The sequence below is a fragment of the Convolutriloba macropyga genome, chromosome 8 (genome assembly GCF_964194025.1).
Source record: "Convolutriloba macropyga chromosome 8, txConMacr16.3, whole genome shotgun sequence".
NCBI lineage: Eukaryota > Metazoa > Xenacoelomorpha > Acoela > Convolutidae > Convolutriloba > Convolutriloba macropyga.
The window spans coordinates 52,448,062-52,465,145 of NC_134475.1; the positions used below are offsets into that span (position 1 = coordinate 52,448,062).

Genomic DNA, 17,084 nt, shown 5'->3' on the forward strand with positions numbered 1-17,084 from the left:
TTCTGAGCATTGCAAAATATCTTACTGTTTTCTTTGAAATTCGAAAGGCCACATAAAGAAAAATACTGTCGGCAAGTACTTGATCATCCGAAATTAATTATTCCGACCCCTCTTGAAGGGGGGAGGAACTATATACTCAAATGGGGTTTTTTGTTCAGACAATTTTGGCCGATTGATATATTCATCGTAGAGAAATGTGTGTGATATCACTAAAAAGCACGCCCGGAGTAGAGTTCGGAATTCAAAAGATTTTTTGATTGTTGTTTTTTACAGGGAGTTATCGAGGTTTAAACTTTTGAGAAAAGTAGTAAATTCTGTTGTTTTTAATCACATTTTCCGTAATTTTTGACCAATTTTTCGTCAATTTTGCCAAAATATAAAATTGTTAACAATAGTACTGTTGATTTTATTTTTATAAACAAAAAAGTATTATTAACGATTTTGATTTAATTTTTTGGCTCAAAATTTGGCTAAATATTTCAAATTCAGACGTTTTCATCAAAAATTGCCCGAAATAAGCTTCCTTAGTCCACTTTGATCACCTTTGCCGGAAGCATGCAACCAAAACTCGTTAACACAATTTTTGTATACTACAAAGGGAGCAATTCCTGCTCCCACTTCCCTTGATAGTAGTCTGGAATTCAGAAGATTTTACCGTTTTTTGCTGACATCAAAAACGCAGCATTTATTGATCTTTTAGCGAACAAATTATCTAGATATATAACATTCGAAACAATTGAGTGTTCATAATGGACGAAAAGCAAAAGCAAGGCTAGTTTTGGTCCAATTTTGGGCTGTTACTATCCAAAAATATTTTGGAATGTATTCGGTCGGTCTTTTTTTTTTTCAAAAAACAGATCGATCTTTTTAATATTAATGAAGAAAGAACAATTCAAATCAAATCTCATTTTTGATAGTCCCGATTGGCTTCCTAAGCAGGTCCAGATCAATAGATCTAGTTTCTTTTCTCGAAAGATTAGGAGCGTTTTGAACTATTTAAATATTTGATATTTTTTAAACAATGGCTTTTCGAACTTTGCCACTATTTTTCTCTTAATTTGGTCAACTTGTAGCTTAGTGTTTTCAAAGAAAGAATGCTTCTTCTTCCTCACTTGTCTAATGAATTAAAATGCTTTCTTTTTGTGGTTTTAGGCGTTAAGTTATTGTTTTCTGGCTTTGATTCTACTAGATTTCACATTTTTTTTTTCATTTTTATGCCTTAGCCCATTTTTCACGGTTTTTTTCTCATTTTGTCACTATATCTCAGTAATGACAGTTCACAAATACGTTATTGGCGTTCAAATTAGGATACAATTTTTACATAAAAGTCTTTAAAGGCGTGGATTATGTGTTTAACGGCTTCGAGACCTCTTTTTCGAAGAATTTAATTTAATCTTTTACATTTGTCTTTAACTGTCGTGTTTACTTTGTTTTTGCAGTCGAAATTTCCTGGATAATGACAGCTGTCATTGATTTTGTGGAGGAATAAATGAGCCTATCCTGATTTGAGTAGATAGCTGATGGCTTTCATGACATTGAAAGCAATTTTTTTCAAAATAAAAAAAAACATTTTTTAACTTCGCATTGTTTGTTTTCTGTTCATTTTTAACTAGTCTTGTTGAATTCAGGTCAATTATGACATTATTGTTTTTGAGGGAAGGTGGAAGTCTAAAATTGATGTTTTTAAAGATTTTTTTATGAATTTAATGGCTTCGACTCTTTTTTTTAAAAAAAAAAAACAAACTTTTTAGTTTTGAATATATTTGACGTTGTTTTTGTAGACGTAAGACATATTCTGATTAATTACAGGGTCTCAAGCACTTTTTTTGGACGATTAAACGAAACTATTTAATTATTTCTTTTCATAGCACACGTTTTACTTAATTTTGCCCTTTTTTCTTTTTTTTGTCTACTTTTTTACCTATTCTCATTAGTGAGATGTCGCATATCGGCGTTTGAGAAAGGCTCAATCACACATATCTCGAGGGGCTTTACGGCTTCGACAGTGTTTTCTCACAAGTTTTGATTGAATTTTTGTTTGTTGTCTCTATTTGTTGTTGTTTTTGTAACTGCATAAAAAATTGAATAATGACAGGTGTTAATGCTCTTATAGAGGCGTCTGTGATCATAAAATTTTTGGATAACTTCTATTGATATTTAATGGTTTTCATAACTTTGAAATTAATTGTTTTTTATAAAATATACGAGTTTATTAACTTTGCTGTTCCTTTTTGTCTAAAGGTTACCGAGTCTAATAATGGATTGGTCCATATCTTTTCTAGTGAAATAAAAACTTATTTTATTTAATTTCACTTTTATCTGACACTATTTTGACTTTTTTAATAAGTTCTTTTTTCTTATTAAAGTTGGACATAAAGTTTTGGATGTAATTAATTGCTCTTGAATGCAGTTCATAGCAATTATTGTAATCGTGTGTGTCTTTTTTTATGCAAATCTTTTGCTTCACAATTTTGCGCTTTTCTTCTAGAAGATTCTTTGACTTCTCAAGTGACTTTTTCACTCTTTCGTTCATCTTTTTTGAGTGCTCCGAAGTTGCTAATGTAAAATCGGTTGCGGCGTAGCAGAATTAACTGACTTGTAGCGCAGTGGTTATTGAGAGTGGCCATGGATCGAGAGGTCAGTGGTTCGAATCCCGGTGGGGTCAAAATTTTTTGTACCCATAAAGAAAAGTTGATCTAGGCTAGAGCCACTGATGAATTAAATTGCCTCGCCTGTCGTTCAAGAGCAGTTCTTCCGACATTTGTCGGTTTATGTTTAAAGTTTGTTATTATTGTTGTTTGAATTTTTTCGTCTTGATTTTCTTTCAGAATAATGGCTGATCTCATCAGTCTAATCTCATCGATCTAATTTTTTGTTAGTCTTGATTTGCTTTCAGAATAATGCTAGATCTCATCAATCAATTTTTAACTGCACTGAGTTATTTGTGTTGGATACCATTTTGTTGTTCTTACACATTTCTTTTTGAAAAATACTTGAATTTTTGCGGGTTTTCTATCTGTTCCTCATTTGGTAGACATTTACGCTGCAAAAATACGAATTAGCGGGGTCGGAACTTTATGTGTGAACGCACATTGCCGAGCCTCCTTGATGTTTTGTCTTAACAATGAAGAAATTGAGAAAAAAGCTGGTTCTGTATTTAAAAAAGCTGCGTTAACATTAGCTTAATGGAGTTTTTCTGACGCAATTTTATAAGGATTTAAAATTTTTATTTTTCAGTTGAGTGTGGCCGAAGAATTGTTGTGAGACAGGAAGTGAGAAGGTTAAATTTAAGGCGTCACTTTTTTTCTGAATTAGAGAGAGTTATATGCAATCTGGTTTCTAATTTTTGGTTGTTCAAATTTATCATGGCTATTGATATACGCTCATGAATGCCGCCTAATGGTGCCCATAGGCATTTTTTGAGGACATCGAGGACAGCTATTGACAGTTTTAACAGCCGCTATCGGGGACAGCTATTGACAGCTATTGAGGACATCGAGGACAGTTTTAATAGCCGCCGTCAGCCTCTCAAACGGCTATTATTTTGGCACTCTCCTTTTTTTTACAATTCAAAGAAATTGAATTTTATTGGGGCGCTGTCTGTTTAAGATCTGTTCACACATTTCCATGATTTTTGGAGTCAAATTGCAGTAGTGATTTTGGTCACGCCGAAACAAGAAGTAGAGCGAAAGCGATTGGTTTTGCGGCGTGAAACTTTTTCGCTCTAATTTAAAAGTAGAGTGAGAAAACAATGTTTGAACAAAAGTTTGCTTTCTCACTACTGGTTTTTTTGTTCACATGTGGCAATTTCACTTTGGTTTTTACTGGTTTTTTTCGTTTTTTTTATCGGATTTTTTTTCTAAAGGGTTTTCCCAATCCATTTATAGTTCATTTTAGGCCTGGTTTTTTGTTTGAGCCAAACTTCCATTTCTCGCTAGTGGTTTTTTGTTGACATGTGGCATTTGGTCATTCATTTTCTGTTTGTTTTCTTTTCATCTGATTTATCTAAAAATGGTTCCCACTTCATTCATAGTCCGTTTTAAGTATAGTTTTTTGTTTTTTTGTTTTAATCAATGAAATTTCTTTGAATTGTACGTGAGGATTTGTCCTATGTTTTTTTAATTCGCCTTACTTTTTGATCACGTTTTTCGTTTTATATAAGTCACGACTTTCACGTTTGATTTCTGACTTACCTGACTCACTGTTTTAACATAATGGTTTTCAAATCCATTCTATCAATGAATTACTTGAGATGATGAATACAGTCAAGGTCAAAAGAGCAAAATCAAAAGAGACGGGATAAACCGATAAAGCCCGGTCATTAAATCATTGAGATTCGGGTTATCAAAGTTTGTTAGATTGTTTGCTAGCTGTCATTGGTGTTAAGCTTATTAGTTTTCGATTTAGAAGCTAAATTAAGTATAGTTTTAGAATCTAACTGAAACTGCACGCCGATTTAGAACACTTTTTGACACTGAAAAAAATTCGGTCAATTTATCTCTTCTTTTTTCCTTTTCTGTTTCAATCCCGATAAGCATCAGGCGCGTCAACGGCGGCTATTTTCCGGCAATCTGCAGGCTATGTTTATATCCTTGTCACCGACTAATTTAAAGAAGTTTTTAATCTACTTTTAACCGATTGATTGCTTTTTAAAGTTTTCTACTCTAGTGACCTTAATGACAAGTTGAGTGTTTTTTAATGATACGTGATTTTATCTGTCAGTTTAACTTGCTTCTAATGATTTTACGACTTCGGTACTGTTAGAAGTTTGAGACCGATTAACCTAATGTAAATTGTGCTTAAGATAAGCTTGGCAAGAAGCTCTACTTGTTCAATGTGTGCTTGGCTTCATATGAAGCCTTGAGGAACAAGAAGGAACGAGATTATTGGTTATAATTGATGCCCAAGATGGAGAGCGTTATGCCAGTTGTTGACACATTAAGCTTGCGAGTAAGAGACTTTAGTTTGGATCCAGTACAGGTCCATTTTCAAAGTAGTTTCCGCCTGCTTAGGTTGATTGTCCACATTTTAAATTCCTCTCAAACGAAGTTTGTAGCAATTATACTGATCTGACACCGATTTTCGTCGGACACTTTTGAGTTTTTGTCCTCAAAAATGGATAAACAGGTGAACCCAGAGGCCATTAAGTTTTCTTAGCTTCTTTTGACTTACTAGACTATAAGTATGCGATTCACGGAAACTGTTCGAAGTGCAGTGGAGGGCGGCTCTTAGCGTGCAAATCAGAAGTTTTGAAAGAACTTTGACGCTTGGCCATGTTTTGACACATCTTGAAAATTTGGCTTAGTATTTTGAAGTTGACTACCGAAAAATTGATGGAAACTTCATTCAGTTGATGGAAAGGACAATCAATTTACTGTAAAACTGTTATCGAGAACTTTTTTGGTTCAAAAAGTTGTGAATTAGAGGGGTCGGAGCATTGTGTAAACGCACATTACCGATCGTCCATATTAATCACTTTCCTCCTTTTTGCTTTCTTTTGGTTATCCGATTTGTATTGCGTATATATTGCGAATAGCAATTTCCTAATCGTATTTCAAACATATGGAAAATTTTCAAAATCAATGACCTCAATAATTACTCAAGAACCAACAATAATCTAATTGTCTCCACCAATCGAATCAATTTTAACTGAATGAAAGAGCATGTGGGGCTTTTTCAAAATCAATTTTACATTTTAGGAATGGTTCGTTTCTGCACACTTAAATACGAAATGCCCTCTACGAGCAACAAGTCTAAAGTGTACATGCATCTCACCAACTATTCCTTGAACAAGTACTCTGAGACGTACGACTACAATAACAGTATGACAAAGGGCAGCAAGCGCCTCCTCTCATCTGTTTTCAACTATCTTCAGGCGAGTTGTTCAATTTGACTAAACAAGTTAGGGTTTCTTTACTTCTTATTTCGAAGACGTTCGAAGAGGTGAAAAAAATGAACTCATGAAATAAAAAAGTATTAGTAGTAATCTATTTAATTAATAGCCGCCTCAGCTTCTCAGTCGGCTAGTATAGCGCTCCTAATTTTTATTACAATTCAAAGACTTGACTAAAGACTTTTTACGACTCGAAGAGGAAGAGGAGTATTGGAGAATTTTTAAATCAATTTTATTGGAGTGAATTTTGAAGCAGGAAATGAAACACGTGAAAAAATTTGGAGTGAATTTGTTGCTGAACAAAATGAAGAGTGGAGCGAAGAGAGAGTGGTTTTTTGTTCATATCACTGTTTTCTAGAGAGCGAAAAATAGGTGTGAAAAAATTCTGTGGAGCAAAATTTTTGTTCACGTGCGGCATTTTAAAGCAGTTTTTTTGGTGACGAGGTTTGGTTATTATTTTGTTCTAATTTTAGGCTGGTTTTGGTAGTGGTTTGAAGGTTTCTGGAAATTCATGAGAATCTTATGCTAATTCAGAGGTTTTCCATGTATTTTGCTGATTTTTGGGCTAATTTCTGCGATTTTTTTTACGATTGTTTAGTTTTGCTGCCTCAAATGTTCATTGCGGAGACCCTTGTTACTTGAGCAATTTTTAGATAACAAGTGGTTACAGTTTTGTGGGTATGAAGCACTTTTTTTTTGAGAAATATGACAAAAAATGACGAAAATTGAAACTTTTTCTGCAATTTTTAGTTTTTTTTCTGTTTTTTTAGTCAAGTTTCTTAGCCTATTATGACTTGCCTATTGTTTTGCGAGCATCTGGATACCTTGTTGGCCGAAAAGAATTTTTCTTTGGATTTTTGTGCTTTTGTAATATTGAAAAATTTATAAACTTTTTTTTCAAATTTTTTAGTCCAAGTTGTTTATTTTTTCATGATTTGGCTTCAAGTATTTTTTAAAAACTCTCATAACTGGTTTTAGTAGGTACTATTTTTTTTGTTGAAATGATTTTTACAGAGATAGTTATTTTGGGATCGCAATTTATGACAAAATTTGATCAGACTTAAATCATATTTTAACAGATTTGGTTTTCTTGTTTTTACTTTTTGCTTTGATTTTGTTTCAAGATAATCATAAATTAGTGGAGGCACATTTTGCCTGATGAGGGGATGGATTTTGCAGATTTTACCGGGTTGGATGCCGTTTAGGTGGAATTCTACTTCGAGTCGTTTCCGGAATTCTTCCGTCTATTTTTTTTAAGTTCTGTTCACACATTTTCATGACTTTTAAGTCAAATTGGAGTGGTGATTTTGGTCTCGCCGAAACAGGAAGTGGAGCTAAAAAATTGAGTAGTTTTGCGGCGTGAAATTTTTGTACTTTAATTTTCAAGTTGAGTGAGAAAACAAAAATTCGCTTTCTCGCTAGTGGTTTTTGGTTCACATGCGGCAATTTCACTTTAATTTTTACTGTTTTTTTCGTTATTTTGGATCGGATTTTTTTTAAATGGTTTTTACAATCCATTCATTTTTCATGCAACGCCTAGTTTTTTGTTTGAACCAATTTTCCCTTTCTCCCTAATGGTTTTCTGTTCACATGCGGCATTTTGACTTTGATTTTCTGTTTTTTTTTTAAATTTTTTGTTTCATTTCTGAAATGGTTTTCCCAAATCACTCATGGTCCGTTTTAGGTCTTGTTTTTTGTTTAGTCAATGAAAATTGTACGTCAGTACTTGCTCTGCTATGTTTTTTTACTTCGTCGAATAAAAATTTTTCGCTTTACCTTAGTTCTTAGCTTGTTCAACATTTTGCGTGAAATCTTTTTGACTTCTCTAGGCTAGTTTTGGTCTTCTCTCATTCTGCTAAAAGTGAATTTGAACATCAGTTGCTCAGCAAAGCAATTCAAAATGAACAGAGTCAGTGTCAAAAACGAAATCAGAATTAGGAACGAAAGAAACCCATGAAGCCCAATTTTAGATGCACGTTACTCGAACTTTGTTCTTAGTTACCATCTCTAATGTTTTTTGGTATTAATACTAGCCCCTGTGTGGTCTTACTACGAACCAGGAGTACGTTCAGCTCCAAAATGACGTCAAAGTAGTTCGCACTTTAAAGTTGTTTGTACAAAAATCATTTTTTCACTATTTGTTCTCTTCAATTCCAATATTGGTTATGAGGATCAACGGCGGCTATTTTCCGGCAATCTGCCGGGTATGTTTATTAATAGCGGCCCTCATCTTCTCAGCCGGCTATTATTGCGCTCGTATTTTTTTTTTACTTCGTCAAACTTTTTTTCGCTTTACCATTTTGCCGCTTTTTCGACATTTTGCCTGAAATCTTTTTGACTTCTCTAGGCTAGTTTCTCTCTTCTCTCATTCTGCTAAAAGTGATTTTGAACATCAGTTGCTAAGCAAAGCAATTCAAAATGTACAGAGTCGGTATAAAAAATTGAAGTCAGAAATAGAAACGGGATAAACCCATAAAGCCCAATTTTAGATGCCCGCTATTTGAACGTCGTTCCTATAAGTCTTAGTTACCACCTCTAATGCTTGTTGATGTTGATAGTAGCCCCTGTAGCCTCTCTCTAAGAAACAGAAGTATGTTCAACTACGAAATGCCATCAAAATAAATCGGACTTAAAAAATATTTTTGTACAAAAATCTTTTTTTTCAATATATTCTATTCGTTCAATCCCAATCATGCTTATTGGAATCAACGGCGGCTATTTTCCGGCAATCTGCCGGGTATGTTTTGTAATTGGCTCCGCCGCGCAACTGCAAGATTCGGATAGTTTTAAAGGCAAAAAATTCAAACTGATTTTTTCACTGAAACTCGAACTCTTGTATGTAGCGACTGTAATTATGATCTCGAAGAATGTACATAACTTTGATTGGATCGTCTCCTCAAATAAATTAAGTGAAAATTTATGCAGGCGGAAGGCTACGACGTGAGCTCACTGTGGACCAAAATAGAGCTGATCAGTGTGAAAACAGTTTTTGCTATTCTGCCTGACTTGAAGGTCGCATACCGAGACGAGATCCCACCCAATAAAGAGGGACCCCAGTGCTTCCAAATTTTAGGTAATCTGGCTGGATTTAACCAGAATCAAACTGAAAAAATTTTGCAAGAGTGAAAAAAACCCTCGATGCCGTTTCTGAACAAATGTGTTGCACCAAATTTGTACTTTGTGTTGTCAGCCTTTGTTGTTGTACCTTTTTTGTTGCCCAAAACCGGCTATCTTTTTTCTAACGGCCCTGTGTATGTTGTTAGGTTTTGACATCTTGATAGACGAGAATTTTGAGCCACATTTACTGGAAGTGAACGCGAATCCAAGTCTAAATCTGGACCACGAGATTGAGATAGGAGAAGATGGGGTGACAGTGGGACATCCTGCCCCCAATCACCCCGGATACCAACTGGTGCACAGTCCTGTAGACGAAGAGATCAAGAGACCAGTAGTGCTCGAGTCACTCTTACTTGCGTGTCCTATGTCACACAGACACAAGACACTGTGAGTACAGTTGGGTACTACTTCTAATGTTATGATTGCGACCACCATGATTGTTTTTCTTTCTCTGTTCTATGTATACCCACACAGAACAGTATGCAACATTTGCTTCATAACTGTTTACCATTTAAGGTCACTACTTCAAGGCACGTGAGATTGGGGATCTATTCTGTCCCCCCCCCCCCAGCTTAGTGCTATATAACTTTTACGCTCCCCAGACACAGAAAACAGAATAGATCCAAGCAATTAAAATTTTCATAATTTAAAACCATGTGGTTATAATTGTTGAAAACCAGTCATTGGCAGCTTTAGAAGCTTGTTTTTTTTCGTAATTTGCTTAATGGTATCAAATTTTTTTTTACATATTACTAAAATTTGAATTAGTTTCTCTTGTTCTACAGAGTCTAGCAGTAACGTCACTCCATAAATGGTAAGTAAAATGGTCTTTGGTTGTACTTTGACTGCATCATTGCTTGATTTTGTAATGCGTTCTGATGTTGATTGCCATCACTAGTAGGTGTTAAACCCATTTCATTGTCATGTCTCATAAAAAGCCGTTTTCTTCCCTCCTCTATAGACCTATAACCGAATGCAGTGGACATTTATAAGCTTCGATCGCGGATGAGACAGGGCAATTAATTGTGGCTGTATTGGTTTTCCCCTTACTGATTTGATTATTATATGGAATTTGTGAATTTTGATTAAGTTTTACCTTTAACGCATGGATGAAACTTTGTGCTAATGAAACTTTCACAGCTAAACGATATAAAGATTTGATCATTGGGGAAATGCACAGCAATAGAAAAGCCTGAATGTTTAATGGTATTATCTCATGATCGGTGGCTGCTAACTTGACCAAATCAACAATTCATAATTTAGCAAACTATTTAAGGCTGGCATCGGAAACGTTTTTCAATAGCCGCACAGCGATAGCTGGGGCTATTATTGGCCTCCTCTTGGTTTTTTTTTACAATTCAAAGAATTTGAATTGTATTGGGGCGCTGTCTTTTTTTTAAAGATCTGTTCACACATTTTCATGATTTTTGAAGTCAAATTGGAGTAGTGATTTTGGTCACGCCGAAACAGGAAATGGAGCGAAAAAGCGAGTGGTTTTGCGGCGTGAATTTTCCTCGCTCCAATTTTAAAGTAGAGTGAGAAAACTGTGTTTGAACAAAAGTTCGGTTTCTCGGTATTGGTTTTTTGTTAACTTGCGGCAATTTCACTCTGATTTTTACTGTTTTTTCGATTTTTTGGATCGGATTTTTTTCTAAATGGTTTTCACAATCCATTCACCGCTCATTCTAGGTCTAGTTTTTGTTTGAATTAAATTTTCATTTCTCGCTAGTGGTTTTTTGTTCACATGCGGCATTTTGACATTGATTTTCTGTTTTTTTCTTATTTTTTATCTGATTTAAAAAAAAATGGTTTTCTCTCTGATTTTCACTCATAGTCCATTCTAGGTCTAGTTTTTCTGTTTAGTCAATGAAAATTCTTTGAATTGTACGTCAGGACTTGTCCTGCTATGTTTTTTTTATTTCGTCGTCATGATTTTTGTTACGACCATATGATGTCACAGCCACTTTTTGTTCATTTGTTCGTGCAATTTCAACTGAATTGCATGCGTGACGTCATTTTCCGTTCTTCGTGGAGCGAGTTTTTTTTTGTTCATGCGCGTGATTAAATTTTTGGTCACACTTGACTTACCTCACTCTCAAAAATGACTTCCTCATTTTGAAATTGACTTTTATTTACTTTAATTCAAAGAGATAAGGTCAAATGGGTGTGTGTCACTCTAAATGAAGGTTATTTGAGATCAGCTAATAGAGGAAGCAATAACCTATACAGATTTTTAATCAAAATATAATAGATCAGCCTTCAATGAAAAGACGAATTTTTTTAGTCTGTCTTTTTTACTGTTTTTTTAGACTGCCGATCTACGAATCTATTGCGGCTATTTTCTGGCAATCTGCCAGCTATGTTTTTAAAGGACTTGGTCTGATAGAATTATTAATTGATCTCGAACGAAGTTTAAAGGAATTATTGTAAACGTGTGTCTTTTTCTGCAAAATTTTGGTCGACCGTTTTCTTCTAAAGCATTCTTTCGATTCCACTTCTCAGGTGACTTTTTCACGCTTGACTTTTTGATAGTTTTTAGTGATTTCTCTTGCGAGCATTCAGAAATTAATTTTGTTGCTTAAAATTGATTGGGAGAGATGAGAGGACCTAGCCCGTATAGCTTAGTGGTGAATGTCTACGAGTCTTATCCTGGAGGTCGCAGGTTCGAGCCGCTGCAAGTTAGAGGTTTTTTTGCATCATAAAAGTTTCCCTAACCTATGCACCCCTCTAAATTGTTCGTCTCGACAGTCGTTTCAGAGCACTTCGACGGACGTTAGTCGGTTTATGTTCTGTGTAATGTAATGTGTTAGAGACGAGTTTCTTATATCTTTAATTGGGTTCATTGACTCAGGATCTGATAGAAAATGAAATAACTGAGAAGGCAAAAGTTTGTGGTCTGAAAGGTGATTTTGGGAGGTTTGGACCCACTGCTGATTTTTTACCCTCTGTTTTTGAGCCTCGTCTGGTAAGTAAGTTAAACCGTGGCCTCTTATTCGAGAGTCACTCTTCTCAGGGTAGTCGGTTTATGTTTAATAGGTGTCCTCATCTCAGCCGACTATTTTTGCGGCGCTAACGTTTATTTTAGGATGCATTGGATTGGATTGTATTGGTGCGCTGTATATTTTATAGGTGCAAGCTGAGTGTAGCTATATTGCGGTGATCTTTGTTTTAGTTTCTTTGTCTGCCACTCTCTTTCGTTTTACATTCTTTCACAACGCAAAGCTCAGAGCAATTTTGTCGATCTTTTCATGCCACTATGTCACTGCTATTTTGCTACTTTCATGTGCTTGATGTCTTTTTTAAACTAATTGGCGGTCAATTGTAAGTTGAACTGTGTGATGAGTTTTTATAATTACTGATTATCTCATTTTCTAAATGAAATTAACTTTATTAAGGTTGTTTGAGATCACTCTCGACCTTTAAAGGTCAATATGGGACTTCTATAAAATTTTTAATGTTATTATTAAATCATGGTGACCGGAATAAAATAACGAATTTGTTTTTAATTGTTCTCAAACGAAGTTTGTAGCAATTTTTCTAGTCCTGTCGGTCTTATGCAATTTTTTGCTTGACCGATTTTTCGCCTGACCCTTTTGATTTTTTGTCCTCAACGGAATAAACAGGTAGCGCCGAGCGGGCATTGAGTTCTCTCAGAGCCTTTCAGCCCAGTAGTATCCAAGTATGCAATTCACCAAAACTGTGTTGGAGACTTATACTTATGTTGTGAAAGGCGGTTCTTAGTAGTTGACCCACCATCAGCCCCCTAATTCCCATCCATGTGCATAGTTTAGGCGGTACGGGCCCCGTGCAGCCAAATATCCCCTCCCACCGTTTCCCGGATTTGCGAGTAGTCGTTTTGTGACTTCTAAAATTGTTTATCATGCTGTGGTTATGGTTTTTTATGTGGGTTTTTTTAATTGCTCTCAAACAAAATTTGTAGCAATATAAGTCACGCGGTCTTTTTAATGCAATTCATAGCTTGACCGATTGTTCGTTTGACCCATTTTGACTTTTGGTCCTCAAAAATGGGAGAATAGATAAAGCCTGGAAGGAATTAAGCGGCTGACAAGCTCTTGTATAGCATTAAGCCTTACTAGTCTCGAAGTATGCGATTCTCGAATTGATTTGAGGAGACAGTTTCAAGGTGTCCAGGACTGTTCTTAGTCTTAAAAGTTTGAGCCCTCTGTCCCCCCACACCCCAACCCCCTTCCACCCTCGGCGATTTGTACAACCCGGCGATTTGTACCCGCCTCTCGTCCAGTGCTTCCACAACCCTCTACCCAACCATGACTTGACCACGACCTCCTCAAGCTACTCACACCCACCTGATGCATCCCTAAGCCCCAGCTTGCTACTAACGAAGCCCACCTTTTGCCAATTGTTTGAGAGCAATTCACCCGACGTTATTTGATTTTGTTTTCATACTTTGACGCCACTAGTTTTCGAAAGGAATGTTTTTTTTTGTCAAATCGTTTTTGCCTCTTCGGTTTGTCTTTTTTTGAATTACTTAAATTGTTGTTGAGTGTAATAACGGCGTGTAATATCATTTTTTTTTAAAAAAATGTTTTCTGTTGATTTTTTTCAACTCAAGTGTTTGGAAACAGTTATCCAAATTGTTGATTTAGAAGATTTAAGGTGATTGAAGAGTTTTCCATTGCTGACTATCACAGTTTGAGCGTGCTGGCAAAATATTGATGGTCAGGTTCATCGTTAGTTCAATTCGTTGAATTATAATTAAGTACTATCCTGCTATATTGATTTACATTGTCTACCTTTCACTATAAATTGGTTCACAGCTTATTCCACGTTTTGTGTTTGGCTTCTCTAGGATAGTTTAATTCCCCGCTCTTTCTTGGTAATAGCCACCAAGCGATAGCTGGGGATGTTACTGGATTTTTTTGGATTTTTCTTCGTCAAGATGATTGTTACTACTACCATATGGCGTCATAATCACTTCAAATCTGCTTTTTCTTTCGTTCATGCAATTTCAAATGATTTGTTTAACGTCTTTTTTTGCAGTTAGTGGGGCGATTTTTTGTTCATTTGCGTGATTTTTAGTCACAGATGACTTACATCACTTTCAACAATGACTTCCTCTCTATCAAATTGACCTAATTTATTCAAGAGCAGATAGAAGCAGCAATAAATAATTCAGTTTCGTTATCAAAATATAACATCTATTAATGAAAAGAATAATTTCCTTTAGTCTCTTGCCGTCTTTTTGAGACTGCAGATCTACAAAGACACAAAAAGCTATATTCCAAAGGTTTTAAAACAGCAACTGATCATTGAAGCTATCCGAAATGAGTGGAGTTAAAAACGAAATCAAACACGGAAGCGGGTGCATTCCATAAAGATGCCAATCCCTATTTTCTTCTCATTGAAAGACAGGAGTATGTTTAACTACAGAATCCACTCAAAATGGATAGCTGATTTGCCACAATCAATTGCAGTTTTTCTATCAATCCCAACCTGGATTATGGTAATCAATGGCGGCTTCTTTTTCCAGCAATCTCTCGGGTATATTTTTTATTTCTTGGCTCTGGCTTATCTTGCAGACCCCCTTCGACTGTTGTAAACCTCTTAACAAAGGCCTCTGGTAAAAAAAAGTGTGTAGGCTTATTTTGAAATTTCAAAAATCTGGAACTTTTTGTTTTCAGATTTTGAGGTCTTGATATAGAACGCGAATTAAGATTTTTCTTATTTGACGCAGAAATATTGGCGAAGGTAGCAAACTTCACCTGCTATCTAGTTTTAATTAAGTCTAGTATTTTATAGTCGGGAAGTGGAATTGAAACTTCCGTGGACGAATATTTTTATAAAGATAAAGAGAAAATTGAGGAAAACAGCTTAAAACTAATTTTGTTTAATTGCTCTCGAACGAAGTTTGAAGCAGTTATTGTAAATGCGTGTCTTTATTTATGCAAAATTTTGGCTTGACTGTTTTGACTTTTCGAGTGACATTTGCGCATTTTTGCGTTATCTAAATTTCTCAACGTTTTAAGTGGCTGTACGCAATTGGCGACAGTCTTCTAAAAGTCAAATGAAAATTGCGACGATATTTATATGCATTGCTATATCGCTATCACATCGCCCTGATGTTGAGTTAATTTTTGAATTGAGTGTGCATTTTGAGCAGCTGAATATGTGAACAGACATCTGTAGGTAAGTAGTCACGAATGTCACAAGAGTTTGACTGAACAACTGTTATCTACCTTGTAAAATTCTCTGTAAAAATCACTTAGTCATCATGAAGGCACCAAATTACTATACCTTGTAAATGAATAATTGTTTTGCACGAATGAAACAGTCAATAAAACTGATGCATCAATAACTTTCTGATCATTTATTTTGCATAAAATTGTAAATCACACCTGGTGTGAAGGGGGGAAAATAATGTGATTTGATGAATTGTTATACAACGCCTGTTGGTGTGAGACAACGCCTGTAGTGCCTATAAAAATTAACATGTCAAAGTTGTTGAGACCTTTGCATGATATGTAATCCAAAGTGAACTATAAAATAACAATTTAATCCTAATTCAACAAACAAATTTAAATTGATATTTAGTCGCTTCCTTACAAAGTACGGAGTGCAATGTGCTGTGCACTATCCTGATGGACAGTTCTCCAACAATGACGACCCGATCAGACAGGAGCCCTGTCTCTATCTCATCTATAACCAGGAGGACAACACTCTTGACCACATGAGGGTGTTGGACGATGTGGTGACTTTGTACGTGTATGTGATGGGAAACAGGTCAAACAGGGGAACCCACTCCGCTTTCAGGAGTTTCATGAGGTATACGCTTTTTTTTAATTGTAATAAGTAGTAGATCCTGATTAATTGCTCTTGAACGAAGTTCATAGCAATTATTATAAACGTGTTGGTCTTTTTTATGCAAAATTTTCGATCGACCATTTTGCGCTTTTCTTCTAGAACATTCTTTGACTTCTCAACTGACTTTTTCACGCTTTCGTTCTTCATTTTTGAGTGATCTCTATTGCTCTCACTCCGAAAATAAATTTGACTCCAGCATAGCAAAAGGAAGGGCATGATAGCTGAGTGGGCAGTGCTTCTAGTGAGGGAGAGGGATGTCCGTGGTTCGAATCCCATCGTGGACAACTATTTTTGCGCTCATAAAGAAAAATTTATCTAGGCTACAGCCCCTGAATTAAATTGCCTCGCCTGTAGTTCAAGAGCAATTTTTCCGACATTAGTCGGTTTATGTTTTGACTTTGTTGCGCAGATTTTTGTTCAATTTGTGTAAATTACGATTGGCCCCTCTGGGCAGTAAATGGATTTATTTTAGAAGAAACAATAACAAAATTTACAAAATCTTCAAACACGGTCTTCAAGTTGTCGAGAGCCTTTGCCGTACCATCAAATCTATTATACTGTTGCACTTATGTGCATAAGAGCGACAACTAGACAAAATTTCCTAAAACCGAACAAATATTGATTTAGTGAAGCCTTTCGATGTAAAAAAAACTCATTCAACTCGTAGTTGATATGATAAAGTTTTAATTATTTTTATAGGCATTGTGTTAAATGTATGGGGTAATATTAATCAAATTGTTGTCAGGTTTTTCAGAATCACTTTTTTAAAGATAAGAGTTGCGTGTGTACTTTTTGACAATTGCGTTGAATATAAACACCTCATTACATAACTAAAAACATTGGACGAATATCTTTCAAACAACGAGCAGCGATTACTGTGCAAAAATATGGGAACACGACCTTTCGGCTCCCACAGTTCTGAGCTTTCTGGAGGGTTGTCAGCCATTTTTTGGTGTTGTCTATCAAACTTATTGATAGAAAATTTTTCCAACCCGCCCGAACTAAGTTAATTTGTGTAAAATTAAATTAAGAAGAAATTTAACGCCTTGGATAAGACCCCGTATCACCTAGGTGACTAAAGTTTATTCAGGAGCTGTTTTATTTACCGATTACTACGCAAGGCACCATGCAATGGCTCTTTCCGAGAATCGATGTTTTTCAAGCTACTACGTTCGGTTTAAAAGCTGTTAGTGTTTTGATTGCGTCTGAAAATGAGCTATAAATGTGGGCACCG

At 35.5% G+C, this 17,084-nt stretch overlaps 1 protein-coding gene across 3 annotated transcripts in view; it reads left to right on the forward strand.

Moving 5' to 3' along the window:
* The window catches only part of LOC142344824 (tubulin polyglutamylase TTLL11-like), a 60,676-nt gene that overhangs the window by 21,199 nt on the left and 22,393 nt on the right, over window positions 1–17,084 (forward strand). For all 3 annotated transcript variants that reach the window (XM_075396806.1, XM_075396808.1, XM_075396807.1), the window contains 4 exons: window positions 5,700–5,875; window positions 8,819–8,966; window positions 9,157–9,397; window positions 15,581–15,811. In XM_075396806.1, coding sequence (XP_075252921.1) covers window positions 5,700–5,875; window positions 8,819–8,966; window positions 9,157–9,397; window positions 15,581–15,811 — 796 coding nt within the window. The remainder of the gene's footprint in view (window positions 1–5,699; window positions 5,876–8,818; window positions 8,967–9,156; window positions 9,398–15,580; window positions 15,812–17,084) is intronic.